Genomic DNA, 19909 nt, shown 5'->3' with positions numbered 1-19909 from the left:
AGAAGGGAGGGGAGAAGCTCAGGGCATATCAGGCTATGCTTGCGGCTGTGCAGATGTTCCCCAGAGCACTGGGGAAGGAAAGCATGACACCCAGCCAAAGTAAGCTGCCAGTAGCTGCAACACGAGTGAAAGGTGCTAGGAGAAGAAACAGGTGCCACAGCTGACTGGAGCAAGATCTGCTCCTTTGCCCCTGATCTGCACACCATCATGCAGCTTGCAGAGGTCTCTAGAGACTAAAGGCCAACTTTTCCTATTGAAGCAGAAGTGAAACACTTTTTTTGAAACCCAAAAGGCACGCTTGTCAGCAGTTCTTGAAGGTATGGTACTGACGGAGCATGGTCATCCCAAAGCATCTTCCACTATTCACTTCTGACAGTTCATATTGATGCTTTAAGACCTTTGATTCCACTTGCCAATGGAGCAAAAAGGATGAAACAAAATGAAAGAATGAGAATCAAATAAGTTAAGCCCACATCACAGTGGGAAGCTGCTGCTGAAGTTCTACTAGGCATGTATATTGCAGACATTATCAGCTATGATTCAGGTTTAGTAGTTTCTCCCTATCGGCTTAACCTCTACTAAACCCTTCAATTGTTTTAACTCTTACGTTTTCCAGTCCAAAACCCAAAAGCTCCACTCTAAACGTGGATGTACTCAGAGGAGGCAATGACAGCTATGTCCCCACATGCCACCCAGCACATGCAGAGATAGGGCTTAGTTCAGCCTGGGGCTCCCCCTCACGGGGTTGCGGGGCCCTGGGGCTGGGCTGCCTCGCACACGACACTGCAGACGGGCTGCGCGGACACGAACCATGCTGCCCTTTCCCGGCTGCCTTCACGGGCACGAGGGGAAGGCTGTGGCCACTCGCCAGCTTTGGCTAGAGTCCATCCACTTTGCACCAGCTGAGCAGCACGACATGGACTGTAAAATCTGGCCTAAAGGTTTTTAAATGTTTAGAGCCACAAAGGCAAAAGGGTAGCTTGAATAAATGGTGCAGCCCACCCTGACCCACTTCTTAGCTCTGGGGGTATAAGAAATCCTTTTTATTATCCTGGACAGGAGCTGAAAAATTACATAATACTGGAGGAATAGGACACAGGGGCATTTGGGTTACTTTAGAGATGATTCAGATCTTGTTATTAATTCTCTCTACTTGGCAGAATGTTTAAAAACTGGCAAGGGAGCATTAGCATTGCTGGCAGAGCATCACTACAGCTGCACAGGTGGAGAGAAATCAGCAAGTAGCTCTTTCCAGCCTGTTGAGGAAGGATAAGGAGCAGGAGAGAGTACTGGCCCCACATTCCAGTGACAAAACCACGTAACAGAACTGAAAAGCAGATCGGTTAAAAAAACCCCAAGCATTCTGTCCTACCAGGTTGGCACAAGGTAACTGAAGCATGTCATATGTTGATACTTGGCCTCTCTACATAGCAGATGTCTTTTTCACAGGTCAGGCAGAGAGGGTGAACAATTGATTCAATGGCTAGAAAAATGCTGAGAGAAACAGAAAAAAACCACCTGGATATGGTCCAAAGTGTAGTGTGTTTTCGTAAGAGTATGTGCAAGAAAGAAAGATAATCCTCTCCACAGTTCTTTTAGCAGGTGTTTATCCTTTTTGGCATTGACAGCAATATTTTGTAGCTACACAGCAGACATGCAGAATAAAATTCCCTTCCACACTTGCAAAAAATAATTACCCCTTATGTGACTTACAGCTGCTCCAGTCATTCATCAGTGCTGTTGTCCTCTTTCTCCAAACCAACACTATGAAAGTATTGCTTCTTCTGGAATTTACTGAGAAAACTGCATAATCTCCAAGTTGACTCTCTAAGAGAGTGACCAGGGTGCTACAGTGGCTTCCTTTAAAAGCACTCATTGCTAAGGAAGATGCTTTCCTATGAACACAAACAGAAAAGCCTCAGAAGAAATACTATGTGGTGTTTTGATGCTAGGTAACAGGCACCATTTAATAAAGCCTGAAAAAGTCAAGCATCAGTGGGCAAGTAAAATTAAAACACTCCCTTTGCTCCCCAACAAATTTTACTCCTGCAAAAGATTTTGTTTCCCTTTGGATACGCACAAAGAAGTGCGAGGATATCTGCAAGGACAAGGTCACAGCCACTGTAAGCTCATTGCAGCTGAGGTGAACTTCTCCCTGAAATTACTGAAATAGCTCAGGTAACTCAGTATCCACCTTTGAGCTAAGCACCTCCCTGTGTAACAGTTTGATTGTAGCTCTACAAAAATATCAACCACTGAAAAAAAGGGTAAGTACCTGAGTTTTTACTCTGGACAAAGCTGAAATTAGATGTGCCCTAGTAATAAGAGTCTCGCAAGGACACATGGATTCATAAATCCTGAATGAGAACAGAGTATGGGATCTGTCCTGTGGAACAGAAAAACTGTACAATGTTGGACGTTCAAACACAGTGGCCTGATTTCCTGGCAGTGCAGGATGCAGTCAGTAGGCTATGCTGAGGTACTCTTATCTGAGGATCCGAACCCACATTTCCTTATACAGGAAAATGTTCCTTAGTCCTCTGCTGAATCCACTTACATTAACTGCACTTTCTATTATCCTGGTTTTCACACTTGCTAGCATTATTTTATCTTCAAAAGAATTTAAAACACTAATTAAAATGTTGTACCTTTTTTTTTTAGCCTGCTTGGATTTAATGCAAACTGTGTACTTAATAAAACTACCTCACTTTCAGCTAAAATACATTACAAAATTGCAGAGTCTGTATGATTCATTGCATTTCACACATTGTGGGTAGATTAGGCCGGTAATCAGAAAAATGAAATCGACACTTCCTACCAGCAATATTTTCCAGTGATCTCTAACCTCATTAGGCATTCTCAGTACATCCAGAAGAGTAGTGTAAATAAAATACACTGTTTTCTGATGAGCTTTGATAAGCAGATGTTTGGGGTTTTTGTTGATTCATGTCTGGGATGTTTTTAAAACTTTTCTGCTTGTGTTCCATTTCCTGTTGAGGGAATTCAGAATGACCCAGATGAAAAGGGATGATTGTGACTGTGTCTGCCTGGATGCCACCCAGGCCAGCAGCTGTGCGGTGACCACCACAACGCGCCTGACTTGCGGGAGGAGAAATTATGTAATTTGGCGTTTAGGCTACTTGTGAATTCAGCTCTTGCTGCAGACAAAATACTGCACCTCTATGCATATCCTATTATCACTCTTGTCTGGTAGCCTGGAAGTGCATTTCAGGATACAAAATAACACACTTGGTGAGCCTCTTTTTTTGCTGTTTGGTGATAGATGCACATGAAGTCCATACACATTTTTAGCAGCAATAAAGCAATTAAATAAAACCTGGAATTCTTTCTCTTTCTAAACTGATTTAGCATAAAAATAAACCAATATCTGGGGTTTATTTTTTCTTTTTTATGTCTTTCCTTTAATTCAAACTGAAGTTTTGGTATGTTAAAATGTATTAATAATTATTTGTTCACCCGGGAACAAAATGGCACTTTTTCCTCCATGGCAGCCACAGACGAATTTTAAGTCATATTAAATGTTTTTTAATTTTTTCAAGCTAAAAAACTTAATCAGTAACAATTGTGAATGGCAGAGATAAAAACAGAAAGCAATAGGATGCTTTCAGGCTCTCAAATAATGTGCAAGGGCTGAAAATGAATCAGGCTTACAGGAATGACTGACAGAATAGGAAAGTGTTGGGAAAAGGAGCAGAAGGTGGTGTAGAAAAAAAGCCAATGCTAAGTGATCAAAGAGGAAAAGAAATGCAGAATCAAGCAAATAAATCTGGGCAAATATGTTAAAGTAGAAATGCAGAAGTAGATCCTGAGGTGACTCATGAGATAATGCAGTTGAAGATAATGAAACCTCCCTAGAGCAGTGGAAATGTGAGCAACAAAATAGATAAGCTAAATTTTGAGAGGTCCTATCAGTTTCTGAAGTGACAGATGATAAAGTTGCTGCACACAGCCCATGATGCAGACATGGGATTAGGGACCCATAATTGGATATTCTGACACAGAGGAGTAAGAAAATTCCTCTTCTCACAAAGGGAAAAGAACAGTTTTAAAATGACAAGGGTGCATCAAGTAGGGTGTTTTTGGGATATTTCACAGAATAATACAAGTCCTGTACAGAAACGCACACTGTGAACATTACCCCTGTCTTCCCACAGAACCTGGACAGGAATTTTCATTCTGCCTCAAGATCAAGAACATGTAGTTGTATTAGGAAATAACTGGCAGAACGCTTTGATTATATAAGGAGAAATTGGATGCGAAATCAATCTAGCACAGGGCACAACTTAAAAGGTATATACAATGACATACTGATCTTAAAATATTTTTTTTAAAGAAACACTTCAGAGGAAGCATATTCTGTTCCCAGTAAAACACTTATTTGATAGAATTGGCTGGCCATTTTCCCCTAAAATTCTACTTCTTTGAAAAATAAACATCAAAATCCTTTTCATGGAAAAAGGCTAGTTTAGATTATTTTTTCACTTTGAATAGCTTTGAAACAAAATATTGAAGATGTTGAGACACACTAGCTGAACAATGTAAAAGTCTGGTTTTAAAATAATGCTCAATGAGAATGAAAATACAAATTAAATAGAGAAAAGAAAATACAATCTAAAATTACTGCTAGACTATTTTTCAGTGGTATTATCTGAACTTCTAAGACAAGAAGATTTTTGATATTTAAAATGATTTCAACTGGATTTCTTCATCTAGACAAAGCTAGGAGATTATTATTAGGCATATATACACAGACATATATATACACACATACACAAAATTGTTAAAAGCTATCCACACCATCAACAGAAACAAAAGGAGATCCCACCCAAACATACTTGACACATCCTTTTTTGGATCAGTCACTTTTGTTCAAGGGTCAGGTTCATGACCTGCTTTATACTACTACATGTAAACTCTGTTTACAATGCAAGTTTGGCAAAGCAGCCTTACTTCACTAGCAGTAGTTCAAGTTTCTTAAGAATATTTTGAATAATTTAGACCTACTTGAAACTACCCTCATCCCATTAAATAAAAGACAGTACTTTGCTTTTTACAGGAAGGATATATTTAAAAACAGAAATATCGATTTAAGTACAGAGATATCTTAATGCCTTGCTTTTACTAAATTTACTAACAAGGTAAATTGCTTCCTTTCCAATTGACTTCATACATACAAATCAAGCCATTTCATAACAAGGATCTGCAAACAGGTTTCTCTGTTATGTGGAACTTCTGTGAAGATCTCACTTAAAAAATGTTGCTTATTATTTTTATGTCTTCATGACTTAATACTATCAATATTTGGTAATGTGTACTTACACTTGACGTTTGTTAATAGTTTTCTTACTCTGAACTCTCTATCAAGGAAAATTAGCTCCAATAGCTTTTATGAAATAAGTGTCTATATGGGACCTTCCATAGTAACAACTTCCAGAGTAACAACTGTCCCATGCCGACTGGGCTCTCCATTAGGAGAGCAAAAATCTAGGACACAAGTCTTTACTCCCAGGACAATTTTTTTCTTTTTTCCCAGTGGTAAATTAACATAAATGCATATTTGTCTCAGGCATCTAGACTAGCAACCACAGTTTTGCATTCACAACTCCTCTCTTCAGTGACATCTTTCATCACTTACTATATCCAGATTTTCAAAACTATATTAAATGTTCTGTTTGCCATCTGCAGTCTAACTGGAACAAAATATAAGTCCCTTGCCCACAGGCAAACTTCCTGCAGCATCCAGGTATGCATTAATATTAAAACCCACCAAGGTAGTAGTAAAAAAGGCATTTTGAGTCCTTAGGACTGAAGGACCATTTGGTAACTCTCTTTCCAGTTGCAAAATGCTAAATATCTCAAATATTCACAGCAATTCTGCTAACAGAAGCAGCTGTTAATGCTATTATCTGTAAATACTAGTGCAGGAAATTCCTTGTACAGAGGCAGAAATAGCACCTGTAGTACTGTGATAAGTAGTCAATCATTTTAAAAGGTTCTCTACACTTCCACCTCTCCTTTTGGAATTGACCAAAGACAAATTATTTGTATAAATATGTATGCAAATAGGATTCAGCTGTAATTAATGAGGGAAATGCCTAAAATATACTCCATTTACAGGCAAAATGCATCTCAAAATAGTGACAATCTGAATACGCGTTCTTCACAGAAGCAGAAAATGTAGTCCTAAAATTATAGATTGCATACATGATAAAATGACAGTTCAATCAGCTGAATTAAGAATGTGAAACTCCAGAAATACCCCTGAATACAAACATAAATTTACTTCGTAACATACTCGAATGCTGAATTACCTTTACTTCCTGCTGCAGCTCCAGAGAGGTACTACCGTAAGGGACAAATGTCTCACAAAATATGCCAAAGAGTGATCATAAAGAATTAAATTAGTCTAACACAGTTTGATTATTTTTTAAATAAAAGCTTAAACAATAGAATAGTAGGTTTTGATATTTGTAAGTCTATATTCTGTTTATTTATTTTGATTTTTTAAAAGCCTGCTTTATACTGCATTAAAACTTGGAACATTCATCCACACATAGATAATGCTTTCAAAAGACAAGCTAATTTTTCTAACTAAAAATGCATTTAGAAACAAATTGGCACAAGTATTTGTTTTACATTCAGTATTAAATTGGCACTACGACTGGTCTCTGGCAGCATCGACTATACTCCCCTTTGTTTGCTACCACTCTGTGCTCCAGCACTGAAGCCAACACCTGTGGCCATATAAAAGGCTATGTACAGCAGCTGCAGGACTCAGATGTCCATACTGAAAGAAATTTCTAAAGCATAAGCATTTGGATGTGTGGCTGGCTTCCTCGTCTGAGTCTTTTCAAGGCCGCCTTCCGAGGTCCACACTGCTGGATGTTGTATCTATCAACTGTCTGCAGTGTTATTACTGACCAATGCGTAGTGGTAACATAGGAGGACGACAGCCTTCTATTTAGAAAAGATGCTCTTGGGTTATGCTGATGTAAGGCTGCCATAGTCCCTTCACTATAGACAGTTTTTTGCAGGTTTTGTCAATGGTCATACCACTGATATAGATACATGTAAGGAAGGGCAGAGTCTATCCTAAAGATTAATATGAAAGCTAAATATCAGTAAACCACGACAGAAATTTCTGCTTAATGCTTCGTCTTCTGGAAGTATTTTATTTAATTCATGGAAAAGATACATGTAAGTCCCATTAGTATGTATAAAACGACCTGCTTTTATTTTGGATCAGATAATCACAAAATCAATTTTTACAACATACAGTTCCTACACTATAGAACCCACCCTTTACTATGGCTTCTCTGTACAGGGCAAGTGACTAAAATTGCTACTCAGAGCAGTATGTACTAACATAGGTACAGTACGCGCTAGAGCTGCTACTTGTAATTCATAAGAGCAACTGAACTTAACAGTGGTGTGCAGACAATCTTGAGTAAAAATGCCAATACAGGATTTTTTTATTTTTTATTTTTTTCAGAAACAGTGCAATACTATAAAATCATTTCATTTCTTAAATGCAGTATAACTTCCTTCTTTGGAAAAGCTCTTAAATAAATGGAAACAGATATTCAGAATTACAGACCGCACTGTCCTTCTCTCAACTAAATACAGAATGCATGTAACAGCTAAAAATGACATTTCCATTTTAAAAAATCTGTTACATCTGCAAGTAACAACAAATTAACAGTTTGTGCCAGGTTCTGTAAATGCAATTGCTCTGATGTTATTAGAACAAGCCACTGGAAGTAGCAATGTTATTTACATTAGGATGTTAGAATATAAAAGCATATAGAAGCTACAGGCATACTCTTGAATTACACATGTGCAAACCTGAGATAACTGCTACTGAGAAAAGAACTTAGCTGTACGGATTCCGTAACACTGTCACAAACAAATCATTAGAAAGGGCAAAGCTGATTCACTGGCATGGCAACTTGGAAAGCAATATTTAAAATTACCCTCAATCTCTTGTCTTTTCCATGGCATCCACGAAACCCAAATAAAGGAAAGAAAATTCTTCAGATTAGGAATATAATGAGCAGTAGTTTATTTAATGTTTTCTGATTTATATATTTCTATGGCATTTGCATATTAGCCTGTGCTGCATCTTCTGAGTGTTTAGCTAGATGAACAAAACACCCAGAAAGGTTCAGATGCAGCTTAGTTTGATCCACATCTTACATGGAACAGCAAAGTCAGAGGACTCATCTATACACTTGATGATCAGCTTTTGATTTCCATACCCGTATTTTCTGTTAATTTCAACCTTGATCTAATGTTCAATCATTTCAATCAACAAGAGCGGTAGTCTTATTTAATGAAGCAGTCTGAAAGCTTTTGAAGATTTTCATGTGTAGTGAATTACACAATGACCCTGCTGGTTTATCATTATTACTTCTGTTTGGTAGCAAGACAAAGGAAAGATGGAAAGTTACAGTTTCACTACTGACGGTAAGTTAGGATCCAGCTGCACCTCAGTCTCACATGTGTATTTACTACCTATACTTCCAAGCTGTTTTGCTTGAGGAGATGAGCACAAGCTGGCATGTTGCTGGTATAATTATTAATGAGCTAACAGTGGCAAAACAAAATTTGCTGCAAATCAAGTATCAATGGATAAAGCACATTGGTCTATTCCATTAAAAACATGGAATTTACTGTTACGGAGTGTAAACAGCAGCAGATCACATGAAGGAGGCTAACAAACTTACCTCAGTTTTCTACACTCACTGATATTTCATAAAACAACATTTCCTCTGTGTTTTGTGTATCAGTTCAGAATGGCCTACACAAAATTACAACATGACTTTGGTACACAACAAACACAGTGGTACTTGGATCCCAAAATGTATGGCATGATTCACTGCCTAGGTAATGTTTGCTGAAGACAAACAGCTTTGTTATTGAATCTAGTGAAGATATTTTTTCTCTTCACCTACAGCATAAGAACCATCCTATTCCTGGGATGTATTCTGGCTACTGAAATTCCGAACTAGTTTGACCACTGAACTTGCTGGAACTACTCTGACATGGTAAAAACACTGATGATTTTGATCTCAGCAGTTGTAAAGACACAAAATAAGGAAAAGTTAAAGCCTACAGGCCAGATGTTAGAGTAGTCTAATAAACACTATGAGATCAGGTATTGAACGATGTTTGTATTCTGGAATACATATCAATATATCTGCAAGGTCATGACAGCACTGATCTTTGTTTCACAAAAAACTGGTACGCAACTGCATGATGCAGGTAAGAACCTTTCATTTTCAGTGAACACATCCTAAACTTCTGTTTCTGTTTTATTCTTGGACATTTTGCCAAAGGTCAGTAGGATGAAAAATGCTTACTGTAGGAATCCTTCCAAATTCTTCCTGGTGATCATAATGAAAAAAGGGGCCAAGACCAAGTGGATCACTGCAGTTGAACAAAGTCAGATTCCCAACATAACCACCTCTACGATCCAGCACATAACTGTTGTTTCTCAGGCTTACCTGAAGCAATGGTAATACTTGTGATATTCCAGCAGTTTCAGGTAAGAGCAATGTAGGTCTGGGCTTAACAGGACTGTGCAGAAAACACTTAGTAATTAAACAGCACTGGTGGCAAACCCTTTTTTTTTTGTCGTACTGTGTTGTAACTTCATCTTTAACTTGCTGTTTATTAGCAACACTTGGTCTTTCTAACTTATTTCATGACTAAGAGACTTGACTCAATGTTTTTATGCAGATAAACATGCAGGCTATATTTCTATATTACTACAGGCTTTAGTATGTCTACCTCTTTCAATTAAGCTAAATATCGAAATAACTTTCCAACTTGCTGTTATATTATTACTCTCTTCATTATTAAGGCATTGACAAATTTGTTCAGAACTGCAGTAAAAATATCAAATAAAGCTTGATGTATGGCCAGCTACTGCAGTTCCTAAATGCCCAGCTAACGATAACTTAACTTATTGAATACTGTATTATAATTATAGTCCTTCAACCTGATTTTACTGTGTTTTTATCTAAGTCACTTAGAATTTTTTTAATCTGATTTTTGAATAATAGAACATACTAAATGTTTTACAAAGGCTATATATATAATTGAATAGCAATAATATATTATTGAAAGTTTCTCCATAGTAGACAATTATCTTTTCAGTGTTCCAAGTACTGTTAAGAAGCCATTCCCAGTTTCCTAGAGAGGTCATGAAAATTACATAAATACAAATCATGAGGGGACATAGAAGACCATCTAAGGTGGGATGTAGCAAAGCAAATCACCACTGCAGATATTTTCTAACTTTGTCCTTAAAACTTCTAGTGGATAAGAATCCCCACAATCTTCTCATATTATTCTAACTTTCTTGAAATATAATTTTCCTAATAAAACCTTAGATCTGCTTTCCTGTAAAATAATTCAAATTCTTGACTTGCTCTCAGTGGGTACAAAGAAGAATTGTTCTTTGCTCTTTAAAAGTCTTAGAATACAAAATGCAATTCCTGAAGATTTTTCTCACAGTTCATGATTATTTTTTTTTATATATATTTTCCTCTCCTCTGGACCTTTGAAACTTACATATGTGATACCTGTATGTGGTGCTCAGTGCCATTCCAGCAACAAATGCCTGATCCTTGTGCCACGCTCATATCGAAGGCCCTTGATATAGCTGTGAACATAGAACCCAGTGCTTTCAAAGGACAAGGAGAGTGGTAGAACACAGTGCTGCCACCATCCTGTCCTCTGTGTACTTCATCCACTCGATCCCATTCCACTTGCCCAGTTTACTACATTTTTTTTTGTCTTTTCTGTTGCAGTAGAAATACAAACACGTGACACAGCAACATAGCCAGGTGGGAGAGCACAATATTCAGCTTTTGTTTCTCACCTGCAACATTCTTTTTCAAAAATTCCAAAATAACACCTACTTCATTGGAGACAGCATGACGTTCTGGACTTAAGGCTCACAACCCCTGAAACATTTCCCATGATATGACTGCTGAGCCAGTTACCACGCACTTTGTGTTTATACCTCTGATTTTTCCCTTCCAAGTTTATCCTTTGTACCATCTTTATCATATTTCATTTTCTTGATCTATCTACCTTGGACTTCTGGAGAATTGACTTTGGCCTGTTTTGGTGACTGGTTGACAAGAGTCCCTTGGGAGGCAGTCCTGAAGGGCCAAGGGGCCCAGGAAGGCTGGGTATTCTTCAAGAAGGAAGTCTGAAAGGCACCGGAGCTGGCCATCACTGTGTACTGAAAGATGAGCTGGCGGGGAAGAAGACTGGCCTGGCTGAACAGAGAGCTTTGGCTGGAACTCAGGGGAAAAAAGGAGAATTTGCCACCTCTGGAGGAAGGGGAAGGCAACTCAGTACTACAGGGATGTCATAGGTTTATTCACAGAGAAAATTTGAAAGCTGAAAGCCCAGAACTCATGCTGGCCACTGCCATAAAAGATAACAAGAAATGTTTCTACAAATAGATTAGGAACAAAAGGAGGGGCCCAAGGATTATCGCCAGCCTTTATTGGATGCGGTGGAACAGGGGGAGGATGAGGAGAAGGCAGAGGTGCTCAGTGCCTTCTTTGCCTCAGTCTTTAATAGCAAGACCAGTTACCCTCAGGGTACTCAGCCCCCTGAGCTGGAAGACAGGGATGAGGAGGAGCAGAATGAAGTCCCCAGAGTCCAGGAGGAAACAATTGGTGACCTGCTGCTCCACTTAGACACACACAAGTCTGGGGGAGCCGGAAGGCATCCACCCAAGGGTACTGAGGCAGCTGGCAGAGGAGCTTGCCAAGACACTCGCCACCATTTATCAACAGCCCTGGCTAACTGAGGAGGCCCCAGGAGACTGTTGTCGTAGCCAATGTCACACCCACCTACAAGAAGGGCTGGAGTAAGGATCCGGGGAACTAGAGGCCTGTCAGCCTGACCTCAGTGCTGGGGAACGTTATGGAGCAGATCTTCCTGAGTGCCATCACGTGCAGGGAAGCTGGGGGATCAGTCCCAGCCAGCATGGGTTTATGAAAGGCAGGCACTGCTTGATGAACTTGATCTCCTTCTATGACAAGATGACCCACCTAGTGGATGAGGGAAAGGCTGTGGATGTTCTCTACCTGCACCTTAGCACAGCCTCTGACACTGTCTCCCACAGAGTTCTCCTGGAGAAGCTGGCTGCTCATGGCTTGGATGGGTGTGCTCTGCGCTGGGTAAAAAACTGGCTGGCTGGCCGATCCCAAAGGGGGGTGGTGAAGGGAGTTACATCCACTTGGTTGCCAGTCACAGGTGGTGTTCCCCAGGGCTCAGCACTGGGGGCAGTTCTGTTTAATATCTTTATGGATGATTTGGATGAGGGGATCAAGTGTAACCTCAGGAAGTTTGCAGACAGCACCAAGTTGGGCAGGAGTGTTGATCTGCTTGAAAGCAGGAAGGCTCTGCAGAGGCACCTGGACAGGTTGGGCGCATGGGCCGAGGCTGATGGCATGAGGTTCAACAAGGCTCAGTGCCTGGTCCTGCACTTGTGTCACACCAGCCCCCCACAGCACTACAGGCCTGGGGAAGGGTGGCTGGAAATCTGCCTGGTGGGAAAGGCCCTGGGGGTGCTGGTTGATGGCCGGCTGCATGTGAGCCAGCCGTGTGCCCAGGTGGCCAAAGTGGCCAATAGCATCCTCGTTTGTATCAAAACAGTGCGGCCAGCAGGACTAAGGAAATGATTGTCCCCCTGTACTGGGCACTGGTGAGGCTGCACCTCAAATAGTGTTCGGTTTTGGGTCCCTCACTACAAGAAGGACACTGAGGTTCTGGAGCATTTTCAGAGAAGGGCAATAAAGCTGGTGAAGGGTCTAGAGTACAAGTCTGATGAGGAGCAGCTGAGGGAACTGGGGTTGTTTTGCCTGCAGAGGAAGAGGTTCAAGGGAGACCTTACTGGTCTCTATAACTACCTGAAAGGATGTTGTAGGCAGGTGGGGTCAGTCTCTTCTCCCAGGCAACCAGCCACAGGATGAGAGGAAATGGCCTCAAGTTGTGCCAGGGTATTTTTAGATCAGGTATTAGGAAACATTTCTTCACTGAAAGGGTGGTCAGCAGTTGGAACAGGCTGCCCAGGGAGATGGTTGAATCACCATCCCTGGAAGTGTTTAAATACCATATAGATCCGGTGCTTAGGGATATGGTTTAGTGGTGGACTTGGCAGTCAGTCCTGGGTTAATGGTTGGACTTGATGATCTTAAAAGGTCTTTTCCAACCTAAATAAATGTATGATTCTATGAATCTATGATTATATTTAGCAAGGTCACCTTCAACTCCAAACCCATCTTTTATCACTCTTACCTTAGCCAGGTTGGCTACCCAGAAGCGCAGTTCTCTGTGCTATCATGGAAATTCACACTGCTGGTTCACTAGACCAGAGCAAAGACAAATCCCTTGCACCTCACCTGAGATTTGCTCTTATGCTTAAAAAATTCATTAATAACAACTTTGGGGCTATGGTTTCTAATTTTCAAGATACCATGCTATAGTTGAATGTCTGTTTTCTATTTTTTTCTGGGAGAATGTCAGGCATGAGGCTCTATCACTGGAGTCTAATGATGGATACAACAAACTTACTGCTTACTGCTGGGCCAGCTACTCTATCAGAGGAGAAAATTAGATTAGCCTGAAAACTGACTGTAAATAACCAACTCTATAATCTATCTCAAAATAAGAGGAAGAGATACAAATTTCCTGTAACTTTTTTGCTTTCTCCAGACATCTGGGACTCACCAATCCTCCACAAGTCCTCAAAGACAAAAGCTTGGAGATTGCAACTCTATGTACTGTAAGACTAATTCAAACAGGCCATCAGGACTTGTATAACCCTTCTGGCAGGTTTTGATTGTTGTAAAACATAATGGTTTCAACTTTAAAGGGGTTGCTATAAAACCCCTATCCAGACGTGAAAAAATTAAATTTACCTTGTGCACAGCAAGCTGATTTTGTTCACCTGCAACCATGACTGAGTTGGTTTAATGAGAAATACGTAATTACAAGGAGCAAAGGGAAAAAAAGCATCAACAAGGTACGTTAACAGGCTCACATATGATGCCTAATTTCTAGAGAACTATAACTAGTTTACAGACCTTGCCTCCGGTGAGCCAACTGCTAGGCCAGCTGGTAGCTCTACCCCTCCTGCTACCACTCTTTAGTCACAGTCAGGAACTGAAAACTCTTGCTGGGAAGCACGGTTGAATTTAAATGGCTGCTGAACTTCTGTGAAAACAGTTTCCAGCTGGCTGCCCACCATCCTCCCTGGTGTCCCACACTGCTCCACAGCCCCTCTCCCACTCTCCACCCTGGGACCCCTTAGCTCTGGGTAATCCCCGCAGTTTTACTAGCAACTTCAGCCATTCCAGCTCTCAGCAAGACTGTAAACAAAGTGGAAACCTAACACTAACCTCTTGTATGTGCGATTCTTGCACCTCTCAATTCTACATTGTGTATTAGGAAAAAGTTCTTCACCAAAAGTGTTGTCCAGGGAAGTGGCTGAGTCACTGTCCCTGGAGGTATTTAAAAGACATGTAAACACGGTGCTTAGGGACATGTTTTAGTGGTGGACTGGCAGTGTTAGGTTAATGGTTGGACTTGATGATCTTAAAGGTCTTTTCCAACCTAAATGATTCAATGATTCTATTCTTAAACAGCTTCTCACACAAAATTCTCCAGCCTTCTTCTGTGGTTTCATGGTTCAAATTCTGCTTTCTGGTGCTAGAAAATATTGTCACCAACTAGCAAAACCATACTGTCGGCATACTTGCGCTAGGTCAAAAATCCTGTGGGTTTGCAGATGCAGGGCTTCACTTGATTGTACGCCTCTTTTTAAAAGACGTATCTCTCAAACACAATAAAACAGCACATATAAACTAAATGTTCTTCTGGTCTACTCATTTGATTCTGTCACTTAGGTCCCTTTAGAGGTGACATCAAATATTAACTGAGCAGTTCACCCCTGCTGGACCTCCCTTTCCCCCGGATATCTCAAGGAGGCCTGGTTTTTATTTCAGCCCTTTCCCACTATATTTTGCATAAATGAGGTAAGCCTGGTTTTTCCCTGTTCTGTCTGTGTTCCTGGCACTTTGCTGTTAATATTAGTAGTATTAAGCAGTGGGTCATAATTAAACCTTTTTTATGGAAGGAGGGTAAGATGAAGAAGAATGTATTGAAACAAAGGACCCTTGAGGCTTTAGCCTTCTGTGTTGCTCTTTACTTGCTCACTTTCCCTGTCAAATAATAAGCTGATTTTTTCTTCATTCTTCTCTTAGGTCTAACATCTTTTGCAAAACATGGTTCTCCTTTCCTGTAATGTTCTCTTCTAGACTGAATTCATTTTTTAACTTTGCCATTTTCCCTAGTATCTCCATCCTGCCACAGGACAGTGATTTTCCAGACTGCAAGTTTGGCAGAACATCAGAAATGGAGATTTAACATAAGAGCTGAAGCCACCACCTCATCAGAATTTGTGAGCTCCAAGACTACTACATGGTGTAAATCCAAGTGCAGTACATGGGAATGACTTGGAGAGATGTGACAGAAGTGCATTCCTGACTTGAACTGAAATGTTAACATAGATGCCCCCAGTAACAGAGACAGGGGTTCTGCAGGGAGCTGAGGGGCTGTCAAAGAGATGAATGGAGTGACAGAGCAAAGAAACCTACCTTAATAACAGGATTTAATTGTTGACAACCTAAGAGCAAGCAGCAACTGAGCTGCATGCAACAGAACCAAGAAGCAAGCAGGATGGAAAGGCCGAGAAAGCAGGTCTGAAAATGTATTTGCCCACCACAGCATGTCACCACTGCTGCTGAAGGTTTGCACAAGTCTATCCTGTCATGACACCTTCTGCTAAGGACTTACGCCCTCCACAATACTGATAGCTGTTAAATGCTGCCTTCTTCACAAACAACTACTGTGTCTGGCTGGAATTTATGATTATTACTTACCTTCCCCCATAACAAATTATTTATAGCTTCCCAGTTAAGCTGCAAAGATCAAAACACAGGCCCAGTACCAAAACCAAAAGGCTAAGGGGGGTTCCCTTCCTTCAGTTTGGTTGGATGGGGCCGCTCAGAGAGGCAGGGAAACATCTGGCATGTAAAGGAAGGATCTCTGACAAAAATCTGGACATGCCTAAGTTCTGGCCTCACTGACAGAAACCCTGTGACTCAGGATCGATATTTTTTTTTCTTTTTCCAGTTACACTGTAAGAGATGATATTATTTTTTCTTATCATATCTCAGCTCCACATTAAAACTTTGTATCATGTAATGGTAGTGAAAATTATTCAGCAATGGTGTTATCTTTAGAGTCATCTTAATATCTAAAGATATATTGAATCTTATTTTCTCCTGCATTAAACTGAGTCACATAACCTATTTGGAATTTTAGAGACTATCCAGTGTAGCACCCCCTGCATCCAAGTTGGCAAATGTCATCTATTCATCAAAGACAAACTTAGGAGTTCAGAGTTGATGAGTTCAGTGCCATAAGAATCGTTTATTAACCACTCTGTTACAGATGACTTTCTGAAACTGCCCTTGGTGTGATATTGCATGCTTAAAAATGATGTCTCAATCTAATTAAGCATGTGAATTTAGATGAGAAAGGTGACTGCACATTGTGCACTTCTCTTAACCATTTGTTGAACTTGTAGGATCACATCTGTAATTATGTGCTTGTTTTGTTGGTATCCCTAACTGTGTCTTGAGTAGGAACACTTAAATTTGCTATTTTTTTCTCTTTCCAGTTATCTAATACATTCTATAATGCTTCCCAGAACTTCCTTTGTAGGTACTGTAAACATTAAATAAATCTTTATTTAAAAAACAACCCAACAATTACAGAACAATATAAACCCTTTCATTTTGTTCCATTACTCATTTTGATTTAAATTCAGGTATTTAGGCAGTATATCAAGCTAAAAACTCACTAAAATTTAGTGCTTGTGTGTATGAGAAAATTGACTTCTATAGTCATAATCAAATAAACAGATTTATTTAGGTCAGTATAATTCCCTGTTTCTACTGCAGAGTAATTATACTGGAATAAAGCCACTTTAATTCCAGAATAGACTGTCCACACGGGGAACTACATTGAAAAAGCTGTAGTAAAATAATTATTTGACTACAGCTATGATGCTTGCTTCCCTCCTGAAAACAAGCCATCAACATAAAAATCTTGCCTTTTTCACAGAAGCTCAGCCATGTTGGCTCAGTCCTGTTCCATAAACAAAGGCAAAGGGCTTTGCCAGCAGAATGAACACACAACATTAACAGGAGATTTTACTTCTCAATTCAGCACCGAGTGGTGATGCACTTGCAGTTTTTACCACTTAAAAGGTTCTGAGATGCTCTGGGATGTGGAATGGAGAACGTGGATAGGAAGTATAGCCTTTTGTGTAACAAGCTACGAATTTTGTAAAAGTGTAGTCCATCAGAGGTAACTCCAGATGAAAGGAGTAGAAGATGGGCTACTGCAGCACTCCCTCCCTCTGCTGCCCCATGGATACCTCTCACCTAGCAGGTACTGCCTCTTACCTCCACTTCTCTGCCGCAGCCTAAGGGCTTCACACTGAGTGAGCCTCTGTGCCTTGACCTTCCACAGCATGGGAGCCCCAAGGGGCTCAGTCGCATCTCAGCTTACATCACCGCAGGTGCAGAGAAGTGGCTGGTTCGCTCTATTTCTTTGTACTGCTGTCACTTATGAAGTGAGTTGAAGAGTGAACAGAGCTGTAAATTTCTGCTTATTGAACTGTGTCTTTGTTTCACTAACACTAGTTAGAATGTTTTAGTATTCTAGACTTCAAGCACTGGCTTCGGCTGGTCGATTACATACTATGTGCATCCAGTATCCAGTTTTTGCAGACAAAGGAATTCTTCCTTCAGCCACACAGCTACTCAGCCAGAGGTACTTCACCTCAAAGACCCTTTAAAATTTGACTCCCCAAGCTCTCAGTATGATATAAAAATGCACAGTTCTTGCAAAAGTAATTTGAACTAAAAAGGTAAGAAAGCTGGGTCACAACTCACCTCGATCTGTGTCATACAGGAAGACGAAGCGGTTCCATTCATAATGATCCAGCAAGCTCAGGAGGGCTCCCCGCAGAGATGGCCGCAGCTGCAGCACAAACTGACTCTCACCCTCTGTGGGGAAACTTGGTGTGATGAGGGAGATGTGCAAGGCGCTGCAGAATGAGGTCAAGGTATGTACTGATCTCTTATCATATAGTCCAAAAATGGCAAATACTCCTCTAGAATACTGGGAGCAAACTGGAAGAAAACAAAACAAAAAAAACAAAACAAAACCAGAATTCAGCTAGTGACACAATCTGTAAACACGTACTTACACATTCCAACATCCCCAAATTTTTAATTTGAAGATTTCCATTCCTGCCTGTATAGTTAACTTCAATTTTCACATGTGTTTCATTCTGGAAACCAGTAGATCAATAGCTCAATAGCATCTTGTCACTTCTGGATGTTATTCATTAAAAATTACATTATTTATAGTGGGTTTACTCTAAAATAAAACGTAAAAAAAATAACATGTAATTTTGCACACCAGTAAGAAGTCAACATATGCTGTTTCAACCATAGCTTTGCATACTGGCAGGGATTTGTCACTTCCATTACCTTAAACAGAAAAGCATTCACATTTTAAAATGTGAAAATTATCACAAAAATGTTACTGACCTCCTAAGTGAAATCTGGACATTTTGAATTGTAACAGTGTAGAACCTTCACTGCCTTTTAAGCAGGAGCCCTTGTGCTACATTAAAACTCTACCACAGACATTGAGTAAAAACCTACTTTATGAATAATCTTGACTTTAAAAGAGCAGTTGAAGCAAAATGCAGTACATCAATGTGAGCAGACTTTTGCCCAAACCCTTTTATTTCTACTCTGTGTCAACCTCAAAACCAGAAAACAAATGACCCAAATATATATCCTGAGTTTTGATTTGCTCTTGGACTCATTTAAAACATAGAGAAGGACTTCTGTTGATTTCAGCCAACTGGATAAGGGCTTTACTGATCTATGCACATAAAAGCAGGCATAAGAGTATTTTTTTGAGAAAATACTCTCTTTCTAGCAACTCATAAAGGGCCCAACGAGTAACAACCCACTCTTTTTTAAGCACAAAACTAATTATTAGAAACTGTGTGATCATTAGTAGTGTACCTATCCCAGATTCACAGAAAACAGAGAAAGGAACAGTCAGCTAGGGGATCATTGTATCCATTTCTCCCAAGTACGTATTTCTCATGCTTTCCTGTTCCAGACCCTCCTGCCCTGCAACCCATTCTTACATCAGCCTAACCATAGAAAAAGCTAAGTCACACCCTTTTAACTAGATGATGGCCTCCTCTCTTCCAGCCTGGATGTCACAGTCATCCCATGAGAGCAGCACAGTCAGGGTACAGCATACACACACTTAACAAATGACCTGATCAAATCAGTTCAGCTTTAATTCTTTCATATTACATTTACTGCATAAAAAGCAAAAAATAAAAATTGTGCATTTTCTCCTTAGACTTGGGTGACTTATCCAGTTCTGATGCCATAACTGGAGTTGTGGCTCGAGGGCAGTTCTGTCATTTTATGTGCTGTCCCGCTGTTATAGCCCCCAACCTAAGGATTTTCATAGCCAGATTATACATAAATAAAGCTTTTTAAAAAGCTTTCTTCCTTCCCCTAACTTCCCCTTCAGTATGTTGATACACAGCTCTTACAAACATTTTCAGTATTTTCTTTCCTGGACCACACAACATACATTCTCCTAGACCCATCAAATAACTGGCTTGCCGTTCTGCTAATCATCCTAAAAAATGTTGTTCTGTGCCTTCCCAGTTGTACCT

The 19909-nt window shown here is 40.1% G+C and overlaps 1 protein-coding gene across 3 annotated transcripts in view; it reads right to left on the bottom strand.

Moving 5' to 3' along the window:
- GRIA4 (glutamate ionotropic receptor AMPA type subunit 4) overlaps window positions 1-19909 on the bottom strand; it is a 240641-nt gene that overhangs the window by 143217 nt on the left and 77515 nt on the right. For all 3 annotated transcript variants that reach the window (XM_037377767.1, XM_037377768.1, XM_037377769.1), the window contains exon 3: window positions 18081-18320. In XM_037377767.1, coding sequence (XP_037233664.1) covers window positions 18081-18320 — 240 coding nt within the window. The remainder of the gene's footprint in view (window positions 1-18080; window positions 18321-19909) is intronic.

This window comes from Falco rusticolus, chromosome 2 (genome assembly GCF_015220075.1).
Source record: "Falco rusticolus isolate bFalRus1 chromosome 2, bFalRus1.pri, whole genome shotgun sequence".
NCBI classification, from domain to species: domain Eukaryota; kingdom Metazoa; phylum Chordata; class Aves; order Falconiformes; family Falconidae; genus Falco; species Falco rusticolus.
The sequence above is the reverse complement of the archived record's forward strand: the minus strand, read 5'-3'. Positions and strand labels throughout refer to the sequence as shown.